This window comes from Malus sylvestris, chromosome 5 (assembly GCF_916048215.2).
Source record: "Malus sylvestris chromosome 5, drMalSylv7.2, whole genome shotgun sequence".
NCBI lineage: Eukaryota > Viridiplantae > Streptophyta > Magnoliopsida > Rosales > Rosaceae > Malus > Malus sylvestris.
Window position 1 is genome coordinate 3597765 of NC_062264.1, and position 15613 is coordinate 3613377.

The 15613-nt window shown below is 38.2% G+C and overlaps 1 protein-coding gene across 1 annotated transcript; it reads left to right on the forward strand.

Annotated features, from left to right (window-relative positions):
- The first annotated feature begins 9630 nt into the window (after positions 1–9630).
- Positions 9631–11118, forward strand: LOC126623592 (extensin-3-like). The gene is made up of 2 exons (XM_050292529.1): positions 9631–10515; positions 10833–11118. Exon 1 carries the CDS (start codon positions 9657–9659, stop codon positions 10485–10487), a length of 831 nt encoding a protein of 276 aa, XP_050148486.1. The 5' UTR covers positions 9631–9656; the 3' UTR covers positions 10488–10515; positions 10833–11118.
- Positions 11119–15613: the final 4495 nt, after the last annotated feature.

A 15613-nucleotide genomic window follows, 5' to 3' on the forward strand; every position in this document is an offset into this window, starting at 1 on the left:
ACCCGTACTCTCCTTCATGCCACTAACCAGGTGATGAAATGTACAACCCGTACTCTAATATCATTTGGCAACTTGCCACTCATGCCACCAACCAGGTGAAGAATGAACTCATCTTCATGCCACAAACTAGGTGATGAAATGTACAACCCGTACTCTCCTTCATGCCACCAACCAGGTGATGAAATGTACAACCAATACTTTAATATCAATTGGCAACTTGCCATTCATGCCACCAACCAGGTAAAGAAGGAACACATCTTCATGCCACCAACCAGGTGATGAAATGTACAACCCGTACTCTCCTTCATGCCACCAACCAGGTGATAAAATGTACAACCCGTACTCTAATATCATTTGGCAACTTGCCATTCATGCCACCAACCAGGTGAAGAAGGAACTCATCCTCGTGCCACCAACCAGGTGATGAAATGTGATGAAAGGTGATGAAGGAACTCACCTTCGTACCACCAACTAAGTGATGAAAGCAACTCACCATTCATTCCACCTACCAGAAGACGAGTGGTACAACTTGTACATGTGAACTCTTAGCATTCACAAATAATAAAAAATCCTCAAGCTTGACAACTCAACTAGGGGAGCACTTATGCCCAACAAGAGTTATAGTCACCAATAAAGTCTTATTGCAAGCTAATAACAACTTTAGTGCATGGCATACGAAGATCAAGCTATTCAACCCTCTTGCATCTGCTTCAAACATTTCCCCTCTGTAACAATGCAAACACTACAACTCGTAGCAAGCTTCACACACTCTTGATCAAGACAGTGTGAAGCAAAACCAATTTATGGTGCTAACAAGAGCTTCATCAAAGAAGTTCAACCACAATTCTTAAAAGCTTCACACATTTTTTATCAAGACAGTGTGAAGCAAAACCAATTTATGGTGCCAACAAGAGCTTCATCAACGGAGGGCAACTACAATTCTCAAAAGCTTCACACACTCTTGATCAAGACAATGTGAAGCAAAACCAATTTATGGTGCCAACAAGAGCTTCATCAAAGGAGTTCAACCACAATTCTCAAAAGCTTCACATACTCTTGATCAAGACAGTGTGAAGCAAAACCAATTTATGGTGCCAACAAAAGCTTTAAATTGGTGCCAACAAGAGCTTCATCAATGGAAGGCAACCACAATTCTCAAAAGCTTCACACACTCTTGATCAAGACAGTGTGAAGCAAAACCAATTTACGATGCCAACACAAACTTCATCAAAAGAGTTCAACCACCATTCTCAAAAGCTTCACACACTCTTAATCAAGACAGTGTGAAGCAAAACCAATTTATGGTGCCAGCAAAAGCTTCATCAATGGAAGGCAACTACAATTCTCAAACCTTCGAAGCAAATTCAATTTATATAGTTCATCCAAACCTTCGACTACTATAAGGTGTGGCTTGCATCACAATCTCTTGCTCAACAGTGTGGAAGCAAAATTTGTATATGTTGTCTCTCCCACATTTTTAAATTTCTAGTTTCCCGAAAAAAAAAATTGGGAAATTCAACAAAGCTTCATCAATGGAGGACAACTACAAATTCTCAAAAGCTTTACACTATCTTGATCAAGATAGTGTGAAACAAAATCAATTCGTGGTACCCAACAAAGCTTCACCACAAAAGCTTCACCAACAAAAGCTTCATCAATGGAGGACAACTACAAATTCTCAAAAGTTTCACACTATCTTGATCAAGATAGTGTGAAGCAAAATCAATTCATGGTACCTAACAAAAGCTTCAACTCCAAAGCTTCACCAATAAAAACTTTATCAATGGAGGACAACTACAAATTCTCAAAAACTTCACACTATCTTGATCAAGATAGTGTGAAGCAAAATCAATTCATGGTACCCAACAAAAGCTTCAACTCCAAAGCTTCACCTACAAAGCTTCAACTCCAAAGCTTCACCTACAAAAGCTTCACCCACAATAGCTTCACCTACAAAAGCTTCACCCACAATAGCTTCACCTACAAAAGCTTCACCCATAAAAGCTTCACCAACAAAAGCTTCACCGACAAAAGCTTCACCCACCACAAAAGCTTCACCGACAAAAGCTTCACCCATAAAAGCTTCACCAACAAAAGCTTCACCAACAAAAGCTTCACCCACAAAAGCTTCCACCACCATAAAAGCTTCACCCACAAAAGCTTCCCCCATCACAAAAGCTTCACCAACCACAAAAGCTTCACCCATAAAAGCTTCACCTACAAAGCTTCAACACAAAAGCTTCACCTAAAAAAGCTTCACATTATCTTGATCAAGATAGTGTGAAGATAGTGTGAAGCAAAATCAATTCATGGTACCCAACAAAGCTTCAACCTCAAAGCTTCACCTACAAAGCTTCAACAACAAAGCTTCACCTACAAAGCTTTAAAATATATATATATATATATATATATTTTTTTTTTTTTTTTTGAAATTCGAAAATAAAAAATAAAATAAAATTCGAAAAAAAAAAATTTCAAAAAAAAAATTCGAAAAAAAAATTGCCTAGGCCTCCTTTTCTTTGGGCCTAACAACTTTCATAACAAATATATATGAATAATGAGTTTTGGGCTACCACTTAGAAAGGAAATGCCTCATTCGTCAACTCCCTCGACCGGAGACTTAGGGGACTCCTACCATATGCTACTGCACCTTGATACTCGGAAGTCTCACTACCACTCAGTGACTTGGATTTTTCAAGTTTCCAAATGAGAAGTTCTCCTCACTCGGAAAATTAAGGGAGCACTACCTCAACCTACATGGTTCACTCACAAAGCTTCAACATACAAGCTTCAACAAAAGGAAAAATTCAAAGAACTTAGTGAAGAAGGCCTTGGTGTATTTAACACAATATGTTGAAATAAAGCAAAGCTTGTTTATTGATATCTTCGATAAGTTACAAATATGTACATATACATGAATCAAAATAAACAAACAAGAGGGAGCCTTCACAAAGGTTGCTCAGGAGAAGTCTCAGCAGTCGACAAAGCCCCAGAAAGAGGAGGCACCAGAGGGTGATTATTCAGAGCCTCAATACTAGGCAGAACCCTAGAAGGAGGAGGCACCAAAGGTTGATCATTTGGAGTTTCATTACGCAGTACAGCCCTAGAAGACGAAGGCAATAAATGCCTTTGGAACAAACCCACAAACCTCTGATGATCAAGTAAAATCTAACCATCAGATTCCTGCAGCTGGTCGAGCTTCCTCTTCATGTTTGTAGCATAGTCATGTGTGAGCCTGTGCAACTGTTTATTCTCATGCTTAAACCCTCTGATCTCCTGTTTGAGACTTATCATTTCAGCCGCTAATGATTCAACTTGGCGGGTTCGAGCAAATAGGCGTTGGGCCATATTAGACACATAACCTACACACTGAACACTGAGAGCTAGAGAATCCTTAACAGCCAACTTATCAGACTGTTTGGAAAGTAGTCTGTTATCTTTGGGAGTGAGAAGGTTCCTGGCCACCACCGCAGCGGTCATATCATTCTTCATCACAGAGTCCCCAACGGTAAGAAGACCAGTAGGGGATAAGAAGGATGGGCGCCATATGTTGTCTTGAGAAGGCATGGCTGCCTCTTCACCAAAGTTCAAGTCAAAACAACGGTCGGATGGGCCAGACATTCTCAGAAATAATGAAGGAGAAATGAGGTGCAATAAATCTCTGAAGTAAGGGGAAAATTCCTACAAGCAATAACTCTGTGAATGTAATTCTTGCACACAATTGGTGCCCTTATAAAAGAAAGGGCAACAGGGCCGTTGGTTCAAAAATCGAAGAGGCATCATTCTCCGGATTCCAAAGAGGCACCACTTTCCACACGCAACATCAGCTCCTCGGGCACCACATATAACTTTGCCAAAGATCTATGACAAAGTTTAAATACATAAATTTTAAAGGTCCAGCTATCCTACTATTACCCACAAGGGTAAAGGAACAACACCACTGATTGATAACTAGAAAGTCTCAATGTGTGTCAACCTCCGTGCTCCGTGGCAAGGCAGACTGGTAAAAATGCCAAACCTTTACTCACATTTGATAAAACACTCCCAACAAGATTGCTTGCTCAAAAATCGAAGAGACATCGCCCTCCGAATCTAGAGAGCCAGACTCCCAACAGGATTATTTTCTCAAAAATCTAAGAGATACTGCTCTCCGAATCTCAAGAGTCAGACTCCCAACAAGATTGCTTTCTAAAAAATCGAAGAGGCACTGCTCTCTGAATCTCGAGAGCTAGACTCCCAACAAGATTACGTCCTCAAAAATCGAAGAGGCACCGCCCTCTGAATCTCGAGAGCCAGACTCCCAACAGGATTACTTTCTCAAAAATTGAAGAGACACTGCTTTCCGAATCTCAAGAGTCAGACTCCCAACAGGATTGCTTTCTCAAAAATTGAAAAGGCATCGTTCTCTGAATCTGGAGAGCCAGATCCTCGACAGGATTGCTTGTTCGAAAATCGAAGAGACACCGCTCTCTGAACTCCGAGAGCCAGATTTCCTTGGATAAAGCTTGTCTGCAATCTTCACACACAACATCAGTTTTCTAGATACTACAGACCACTTTTTCAAAGTGCTCTGACAAAGTTAAAACACATGAAGCTTGCAGCTCCCATTACATTGCTATGACCAAGAAGGGTAAAGAAATAGCACTACTACTTGTTATTAGGGATACTCCTATATATATCGACCTCCATCCTCCACAACCAGGCAGACCTACAAATAAAAAAAAATGCTCAACTTTTCTTCACATCCGAGAATGCACTCTCAGCAGAGTCTCTCGAAATACTCAGCTTTTTTTCCTCCCGATAATACCTCTGCAAACAAGCCACACCAGAGCAAGAGTATCTCATATCATCAGGGTTAAAAGCAAGAGTATCCCATATCATGCTTTTTCCCTGTCTTTTCCTTTGGCCTTGTTCTTATCTACAAGACAATGAGAAAAAGAGCAATCAGTCAGCGCTTGAAATCAAGCTTCAAGTCAGGAACTACCCCTTGCCTGATTACTTACCTGACATTGCTCTCGAGTACTCATCTTCAACATCTTATGCTTTCAGAGAAGATACCACATCTGCCTGAGGAACAGATAGGGCAAGTGAGAAGGATACAAGGAAGCAAGTGAAGACAAGCGTAACAGAACACGTGCCGATACATCCACTACTTTGTCAACAACAAAAGTATCCCATATCATCAGGGTCGAACGTACTCTAGATTTGATGGACTTGTTTTGACCCTCAAATTCTTGAGTCGGCCTTATACTCTGGAGGAAACCAGAAAACCCTCCAGCCCAGTTCAAGAATAAGCATGTGGAAAGTTACTTCTTCAAAAGCAAAAGTATCTCATATCATCTCTTCTCCATTTGCTTCTCCCTATCCTTGTTGCTATTTAAGACACAAGGAGAAGGAGAACAATCAACCGGAAGCCGAAGTTGAACCTTTGATCCAGGTTGCTTGCTTGGAAGTCTGATTGCTTACCTTGTCTGTTACCTCTCTCGGCAAATTTCCTAGCTCGGCGACTTGGGGGACTCCTACTACAGGGTTTGTATCGCACATGACTAAGCTCGAAATTACAAGTAAGCTTCAAGTGAAATTAATACATTACCTTATGCATCTTCATCGGTTAAAGATATCACCCATGGATGGAGGAAAAGTACTTCCAGAGAAGATGCCACATCTACATATGAGACAGATAAGACAAGTGAAAATGATACCACACTTCGGTACTTAGAAGTTTCGTGATTACTTAATAGCTTGGATCTTGCAAGTCCCTAACCGAGGAGCTTCCCTCACTCGGGAGCTTAGGAGAGCACTGTTTGTACCATACTTGACCAATCCCAAAACTACTGAGCACCGGTCAACGTTATACCATCAAGGACCCATAAGTGTTTCCCTCCAACCAGGAGGCCAATCACAGCGTGACACGTGTCGACATCAGAAGCCAATCATAGCGCGACACGTGTCAACATCAGAAGTCAATCACAACACGACATGTGTCAATGTCAGAATGAAACTAGAAACTCTCTTCTATAAATAGAGATCATTCTCTCATAATATTTCCTAATGTCATTTGTACTAAATCATTCACTAGTACTCACTAAAGAAGAGCTTGAACATATGTACTTGTGTAAACCCTTCACAATTAATAAGAACTCCTCTACTCTGTGGAAGTAGCCAATCTGGGTGAACCACATACATCTTGTGTTTGCTTCCCTGTCTCTATCCATTTGCATACTTATCCACATTAGTGACCGGAGCAATCTAGCGAAGGTCACAAACTTAACACTTTCTGTTATACCAAAGTCCTCACTGATTTTATGCATCAATATTGTACAAATGAAAGGTATGGTGACTATAGAAGCTAAAAATAAATAAACAGAAAATAAAGGAAAAGTGACAAAGAAAAATATTAGTTTGTGTCGTTCTCATTGTAATAGTCTGTCATGTGATATATTTTATACGTTGTAATATGAACGATGAGTAAGTGTTTTGTTTTTTTTTTTGTCAAACAATATATTTGTTAGATTAGAGAATTGACGGGGTTCGAATCCACGTTGTGGTGCAAGGCCACCACTAGTCTCCACTACTGTGGTAGAGTGTCACTTGTGGTCAGTAAGTTATTAAATGGTGTGAGAATTACACCAAAATATTCATTAGTTTTGGAGTAATGCTAGAGAGACTAAATTTGTAGACAAAATTTTAAAAACTAAAAGACATAAAAGTTAATGATTGGTTTATTACTGAAGTGTTAATAAACATGCTTATTCCTATTGGTGACACATTATTTAGTTTACAAATTTTGTCTATAAATTTAGTCTCTGTGGCATTACCCTTAATTTTAGGCTTTGTAATCAAAATGGTCTTAGAGATTGGTACAACTCTTTACTTTGGTCCCAAATATTGAAAATTGATAGAAGTAATCCCTGAGTTTGTTCACCGTAAATCATTTTGGTGCATCCGTGAAAAGTCTGTCAACACCATCTTTAAATTGTCACATGAGTGACCACAAGACAACCTTTTCCATAGTATTTTTGTCAAACTAACTCCTTTTATTAACCAAAATGGTCGAGATTGGTATAACCTCTCATTTTGATTACTAACAATGAATATCAATAGATGTGGTCCTTGAGTTTGTTTATCGTAAATCATTTTGGTCATTCTATGAAAAATTTATCAATATACTCGTTAAATTGTCATGTGAGCGACCGCGTGATCACCTTTTAAAGGGCATTTTTACCAAACCAACCCCTCCACTTAACAAGAATATTGATAGAGTTTTCAAGGAAGGAACAAAATGATTTACGATGGTCAAACTCAATGACCACTTCTATCAGTTTTCATTGTTAGGGACTAAAGTAAAGAGTCATGTCGATATCAGGAACTATTTTGGTTAAAAGGAGTTGGTTTGATAAAAAATACATTTAAAAGGGTGGTTACATGGTCGCTCATGTAACAACTCAATGATGATATTGATAGATTTTTTACTGAATGATCAAAATAATTTATAGTGGATAAAATCAAAAACCACGTCTATCGATTTTGTAATCTTAGAAACTAAAACGAAGAATTATGACAATCTCAAAAATCATAAGTTTAACTAAAAACTCTTCTTGTTATACATCAAAATTAATGAATGTGCTTTTGTAGAGGACGTAAATGTGTCAACGAATCAGACCTTCACTAGTTAAAACCATCCCTACTAATGCTGTTTGAAAAGTAAGTACTAATATGATTAATGATTGTACAGAAAAATAAGTACTAATATGATTAATGATTGTACAGAAAAAAATATATTATCTGAACAGCTCATCGTGCATGTTGATTGATGTAAAGTGAATTTTTTTTTTTTTTGGTAAACTTGGGAAGGTGGAACTTGGGAAGGAATTTCACATTCTTGGGGTGATCAATATAATGAGATTTTAAGTCTAGTTAAACATGCTTAATTAAACATTTAAGCATCTTTTATTTATTTGTTTTCATTCTTTATTCCTTCTTAATTTGTTGTAATTGTTTGGAACAACTACCAAGACAAATCTAGCTAGCTAGCATTCACTGCACAATGAAAGATTATTCGTATTTGGAAATGAATAATTAGTTAAAACCTGTATTATTAGGCAAATGGGATCGTAAATATTTGTATCTTAAACCTTCACAGTCAGAGATATTCGAGTCAATTAGTTAAAAGCTATGAAAATTGTGAATGTGACAGACTACGTACTAAAGTCTGGATTATTTGAGAGAGAGAGAGAGAGAGAGAGAGAGAGAGAGACATGAGTCTCGCAGCCGACTGGTCCCTCATCTGGGCAGAAAGAACCATAGAAAGTTAGGCAACCACGCACATTTTCAAAGATGTCGATCATGAAAAATATTTCACAAATAAATTCAGGGAAGACTTTCTGTTTAAATTATTAACCCAGAAATAAAGCTCCATCTCTTGGTAGCTAGCCTTTCTGCTACGTACTCTTGTTGCATTAAACTAAACCTTATTAAAGCAAAAATAATCACACCTTAGGTGATAGGTTTAGGGAAATGGTTAATGATTTTAGCAAGTTCTTGTTTATTTTTTAATTTTTAATTTTTTTTTCTTTAATCAATTTAAATGCTAAAATTAAACAAAGATGTGCACCACAAATAAGAGGGTGTGTGAAAATTATATCTCTATATCTAGAGAAAATTATGGCAATGGTTCTTTAACTTTAATAAAATTAGAGTAATGGTCTCTCAAATAAAAATTTATGATCATTGGTCCCTTAATTCTTTCAAACATGCAACTATAGTCATTTTCATCAATTCCATAAGAACGTCCATCAAAATGAGTCACGTTTCATGCAATGAGGCTGAATCGAAGGACAAATATGAAAAACCAAATGAGAAAAATTGTAGCAGTGGTCTCTCAACTCTAACCCAACTAGAGAAATAGTCTCTCAACTTTAACTCAATTAGAGTAATGATCCTTCAACCTTAACGTAATTGTAGCAATGGTTATTCAAACATAACTTATTTTGACAGAATTCTAACGGAGTTAACAAAAAAATCATAGCTGCATGTTTTGATGAGTCAAGAGACCAATGATCATGGATTTTTAGTTGAAGAACAATTGCTCTAATTGGGTTAAAGTTGAGAGGCAATTGCTACAATCTTCTCCTATATTTATTTATTATTATCTACGTTTACAATGAACCATCTACTCCATGAAGCAAGATATTAAAAAAGGACAAGGATTGTCTGCCCTTCCATTTTCCATGCCCTCCTGTTTTGTGTGATCACAGTTAAGCCACATTAACATTTTATATATTTTTTTTATAAAGATAATAAAACAAAAATGAATAGTAATATAAAATGTTGACGTGGCTTAACCGTGACCACACAAACAAGAGGGCATGGAAGGGCATGGAAAAAGGAAGGGCAGACAATCCTTTCCATTAAAAAAAGGGCAGGGCTTAACAAAATTCAGTCAAAGGCCTCCTTGATCCAAACATTAATTGATAATCTATTCAAACAATGGCCCCATTAGTCTTATTTTAACATTAATCTTGTTTTTTACTAAGGTAATTAATAATTGCAAGTGAAATTTGGCATGATTACCGTGGTGTTAAAGGTAAAGACCAAAGCTATATAAAGGGTGAGAAGGCTTAGCTTAAGAGGCAGAAATCCCATTCTTAACAAAGATGGGGAAAATGGGGCCTTCACAAGTGACCTCTCTTGTGGTCACTATACTAGTGGCACTAGTCTCTCTCACATTGCCTTCAGAAACTTCAGCTAACTACCCTTACTCATCTCCACCACCACCGGCTTCTCCTCCCTACCACTACAAGTCACCACCACCTCCTTCTCCTTCTCCTCCAGTGTACTCACCACCTAAGCATCCCTACCACCCCAAGTCACCACCACCATCACCAAAGCCTTACCACTACAAGTCCCCACCACCACCTCCTCCTCCAGTGCACTCACCACCCCCACCAAAGGAGCCTTACCACTACAAGTCTCCACCACCACCACCCAAGAAACCTCACCATCACAAGTCTCCTCCACCACCACCCAGGAAGCCCTACCACCCGGTGCACTCACCCCCACCACCAAAGAAGCCTTACCATTACAAGTCTCCTCCACCACCACCCAAGAAGCCCTACCACCCGGTGCACTCCCCCCCACCACCAAAGAAGCCTTACCATTACAAGTCTCCTCCACCACCACCCAAGAAGCCCTACCACCCGGTGCACTCACCCCCACCACCAAAGAAGCCTTACCATTACCAATCCCCACCACCACCACCACCACACAAGAAGCCTCACCACCCAGTTCACTCACCACCTCCACCTAAGAAGCCTTACCACTACACGTCTCCCCCACCACCCCCTCCAGTCCACAAGTCTCCTCCACCACCAGTTCACTCACCACCACCACCACCTATTAAACCTTACAAGCCACCAACACCTCCAACAGTTCACCCACCACCCGCTTACATCTATTCATCACCCCCACCTCCTCACCACTACTAGATATTGAGAGCTTAGTTGCATCCAGTTGGTAAGCCTCTCCATTCTATGTTTTTAGATCATATCCATACAACTGCAAGCAATCGCCAAATAATTTGACAAAAAACATCCCTAGCTATAAAATTATAATACACTAGTGTTTACTTCCTTTTTTGTCTAATAATCCATATTGGCATATGCAAGCTTACTGCATTTCCAGCATATCGTCATTACTCAATTAAAGTTTCTTGATATTTAGTAGTACTCAAGTGTAACAAATAGACCAATGACAGAGACCTAACAAGTAACAATAATATATATATATATATATATATATATATATATATATATATATATATATCTTTGCAGGTAAAGGAAGAAGAAGTCGAACAGCGCGCCTTATCACCACACAAAGACGAAGAAGAGAAAGACAACGAGTTTCCACGCAGCTGCTGATGTAACGTGTTTTATTTATGCGATATTTGTTAAAGGTCCATATTTTCCTTTCCTTGTAATATTAGACGGTTGTAGGGCACTCATGTTTCATGTAGTTGATTTCCTGTTTGTCGAAAGAGATGGTATATGTATGTCGTTTGTTTCAACCTTCCAATGGAGAGGTGATCATAATAATAATAAAATAAATAGATTTTCCAAATTTTCCTTAATTTCTCACACATCTGATATGTTTTATTCTCTTAATAATTAGATTTCCAAATAATGTTAGAGAAACCACATATACAACAGGTGTACCATTTGTTCTGACAAGTGATAATTAGGGTAAATTACATAAAACTACCTAAATTATTGGGTCATTAACAATTTCATACCTCGTCTTTAAAAAGTTTCAATGTCATACCTTCTGTCAGTTGTCCGTCAATTTTTTTGTTAAATGCTGACGTGGCTTGAGACTGGACTAACTTTTTATTAAAAAAATTAATTAAATATTATTAAAAACTAAAAAAAATCATTTAATATTTTTAAATATTAAACTAATAATTAATTAAAGAAATTTTTTTTAAAAAAATACAACCAGTTTGTCTTCCCCACCCCCTTCTCACCCCACTCGAGCCCACTCCCTCTCTGTCTAATCCCGCTTACAAACCCCTCCCCTCACCTTCTTCCCCAGCCTACCCGTTCCCCCACCTCTCTCCTGCACCACCAAAACCAGAACCACTCACCCACCGCCGTCCTCTCCTCCTCCATCTTTGATTCGAGCTCCATTTTCAAAAATTCCTCCCCGAATCGACCCAAACAACCACAAAAAGCACCCACTTCGCCCAAGTAGGTAAGAAATTACGGATTTGGAAAATGGCAATCCCCAAATATGGGGCGATTTCTGCAGCAACATCACTATTCCCTTTTTTTTTCTTTGCAACTGACATCACCATTTCCATCCCAACATGAATAGCAACTTGAACAACATGCACACACCCATTCGAGGACTGCGATCCAGTTCCCAGTCTGGGTTCGGATCGACACCATCGTTTTGGTGGTGAATGAGGGAGGTGAGGGGACGGGTAGGCTGGGGAAGAAGGTGAGGGGACGGGTTTGTAAGCGGGATTAGAGAGAGAGGGAGTGGGCTCGGTGAGGGGAGAAGGGGGTGGGGAAGACGAACTGGGGTTTTTATTTTTTTTATTTTTTATTTTTTAAACTTTTCTTTAATTAATTATTATTTTAATATTTAAAAAATATTAAATGATTTTTTTAGTTTTTAATAATATTTAATTAATTTTTTTAATAAAAAGTGAGCCCGCCTTATGCCACGTCAGCATTTAACAAAGGAATTGACAGACAACTGACGGAAGGTATGACATTGCAACAAAATCAAAGATAAGGTATGATATTGAAACTTTTTAAAGAAGAGGTATGAAACTGTTAATGACCCAATAGTTGAGGTAGTTTTATGTAATTTACCCTGATAATTACATGTTACCTCAATTAATGTGCTTATCTCATTGCTAGTTGTAATATCACTTGCCACATTATATGGTGATGTGGTGTATATATGTGGCATCATTAACATCACTCGAGATTCCTCGTAATTAATAATATATCTGAGTGTTGTTAACAAATAAAAGGATGAGAAAGAAGAGCTAACAAGAGTTGGTTAAGTTGGTAAGAATTATTCTCTTCGCTAGACCAAATTTTATGTTCAAGTTCAGCTGCTGACAATCCCTCTTAGTAGATGATCGTAAAAACGAAAAAAGGGGCTAAGACCCCTTCTGTAAGTCTTCCATAAGGCTTGCGTATGCCTTGATCTTGGGATGGGATATCCTCCTGCACCCCTAAACTTTTTATTAACAAAAAAAAAGAATGAGAAAAAAGAAAAAATTATTTACAAATGCTCTTGTTCCATAAACACAAAATAAAGAGGGCTAAAAATTGTTAAAATGCCTACATAACCAAAAGATTACATTTTGTCAAACTTTATTTTTGTACTAACTAACAACATGTATTTATAAAGACCTAATTCTAAAACAAACTGGAAAGTAATCTAATTAATTCTAACGAAAAACATAAAAATACACTAACATAAAATAAACCGTTTGATAACTTTTTCCAATGTGTACTTGGCCACCTTTTAATCACAAAAAATAATATAACTAGTTTGACCCCTTCATTGAGCTAACAATTATAAAATATAAAAATTTCAGAAGAAATAAATATATAAAGAAAAATACTGTTCGTACCACATGTTCGCTGCAAGTGCAAAGAAATCTGAATAGCCACAACTTTAGGAAGAAGTAAGTTTTGTGGACTCTTTCTTAAAAGGCTTAAATGTTAAAATGGTTCTTCTGGTATAAGCATATGGTCAATTTAGTGTTTATATTTTTTATTGGGCTTCATTAACACACCCCGACCCATAATGTCCACTAGGACTCCGAATCGAGATGTGCTGGCCGACACCTGGAAGGTGACGAAGCCATAAAGTGTGATGATGAAGAAAATTGTGAATAAATTTAAACCTAAGAGTGCCTAAATATCAAAGTGCATTGGTGAGCAGGAATGAACTCACTTCACACGTGACGTTAGAGCATAAGCAAGTACAGAAAAATGATATAAGAATCGTACCCTCGAAATAGTCTCTGATACTAAGAATCGCTGCGAGTCTTTGGTGATAATAAAACTTAGCTAATAATACCTGGAGGATGAAGACAAGACAAGGGTGAGTGGCAATGTAAGTAAAATACTAATAGAAAACATATAACACATGTAATCCCTCGTTACAACATATGTATAGTTTCCAAAGAAATCATAATGTACCACAACACAACATCTCATCAATAATATCAAATAATCAAGCGATTAATAACTCATAATAGTACGCAAGTCAGAGTCACCTCTAGTGACCTATACGACATATTCATATCTCATCACATCTCTCATCAATCATGGCTAGCATATAAGTCGGAGTCACTTCTAGTGACCTATACGACATATCCATACATCATCACATATCTCATCAATCATGGCTAGCATATAAGTCGAAGTCACCTCTAGTGACCTATGCGACATATTCACATCTCATCACATATCTCATCCATCATGGCTAGCATATAAGTCGGAGTCGCCTCTAGTGACTTATATGACATATTCACATCTCATCAAATGTCTTATCCATCATGGCTAATACCGTGTACTTACTTGAATTTACTTAAACTTAACTGAACTTACCTGAATGTCCTACGTTCACCTTTGCACTTCAGAGCGCTCATAGTAACACAATTATATATAATGCATCATATACCAATTCATATACGAATTATAAACTTATATGCATGGCATTCAAGGCATAATCTCATTTAAACATATTTCTGGGAAAATATCAAGTATGTTGATGCACAAAACCGGAGATCTTGAAACAACGTAAATCTGACCGTGAATCTGCATGAATGTAAATAACACAAGATGTATCGTGGTTCACCCCAAGGTTTGAGCTACGTCCACACTGATATTGTATTTATCTGAGAGATGAGGGAGAGAACCTCTGAATATGAAAGGGGATGTGAGAAGGGTGAGAAGGCTTAAGAAATGGCCCCCCCTCATTGTGAGGGTGATGAGTCCTTTTATAGAATAAGGGCTCATCACTTATTACATATTTACCCCTTCCTTTATCACATAATTACATTTAAGTCCCCCGAGTATTTGTACGAGATCTAAATACGAGGCCCTAAATATGGTATAAACAGTAGTCCCCCAAGTCTTCAGTCAAGAGAGTCTTTTAGCTGGAGACTTGAAATTCAGTCCATGTGTGGGCCGAAGTAACTAGATGTTGTCTTGAACTGATGTTCAACTAGAAGTAGCACATGTTGCGAGGCTGCGAGGCTCGTGGCTTATGTTGCCTTGGTTAGCTCAGCTTGTAGCGTTGAAGGTGAGGGAGTCTCTTTTATAGAATAAAGGCTCGCTCCTCAATACATGAATGATAGGCTAGAGTTAATACTCTCTAATGATGGTGAGGGAGTCCCTTTTATAAAATAAAGATTCGCTCCTCAGTACATGAATAATGGGTTAGGAGTGATGCTCGCGGCGAGGCAGTTGCTCAACAGGCGGCGATGCTCTCTAACGAAGGTGAGGGAGTCCCTTTTATAAAATAAAGGCTCGCTCCTCAATACATAAGTGATGGGCTAAGTCTCCCAAGTATTTTTCATGAGTGACTAATGAAAGTGAGGGAATTCCTTTTATAGAATAAGGGCCCGCTCCTCAGTACATAGATAATGGGCTAGGTCCCCCAAGTATTTTTCATATGGCCCAGTTGAGGCCCAATATATGGTACATAATGTAGTCCCCCAAGTCTTCGGTCAATAGAGTCTGTTGGCTGGATACTTCAAATTGAATCCATGTATGGGCCGAAGTGGCGGTTGTTCGGAAGCGGTATTTGTATACCTTGAATTGAAGCTTTGTAGGTAAAGCTTTGTAGGTAAAGCTTTGCAAGTGAAGCTTTGAAACTGTAGCTCTGTAAATAAAGCTTTTGAAGCTAGAGCTTTGTAAATGAAGTTTTTGAAGATAGAGCTCTGTAAATGAAGCTTTTGAAGCTAGAGCTTTTGTAAATGAAGCTTTTGAAGCTGATTGACATGAGTGATACTCATGAATGTTTATGTTGAGTGATGCTCATGGATGTTGACATGAGTGATGCTCATGAATGTTGACAT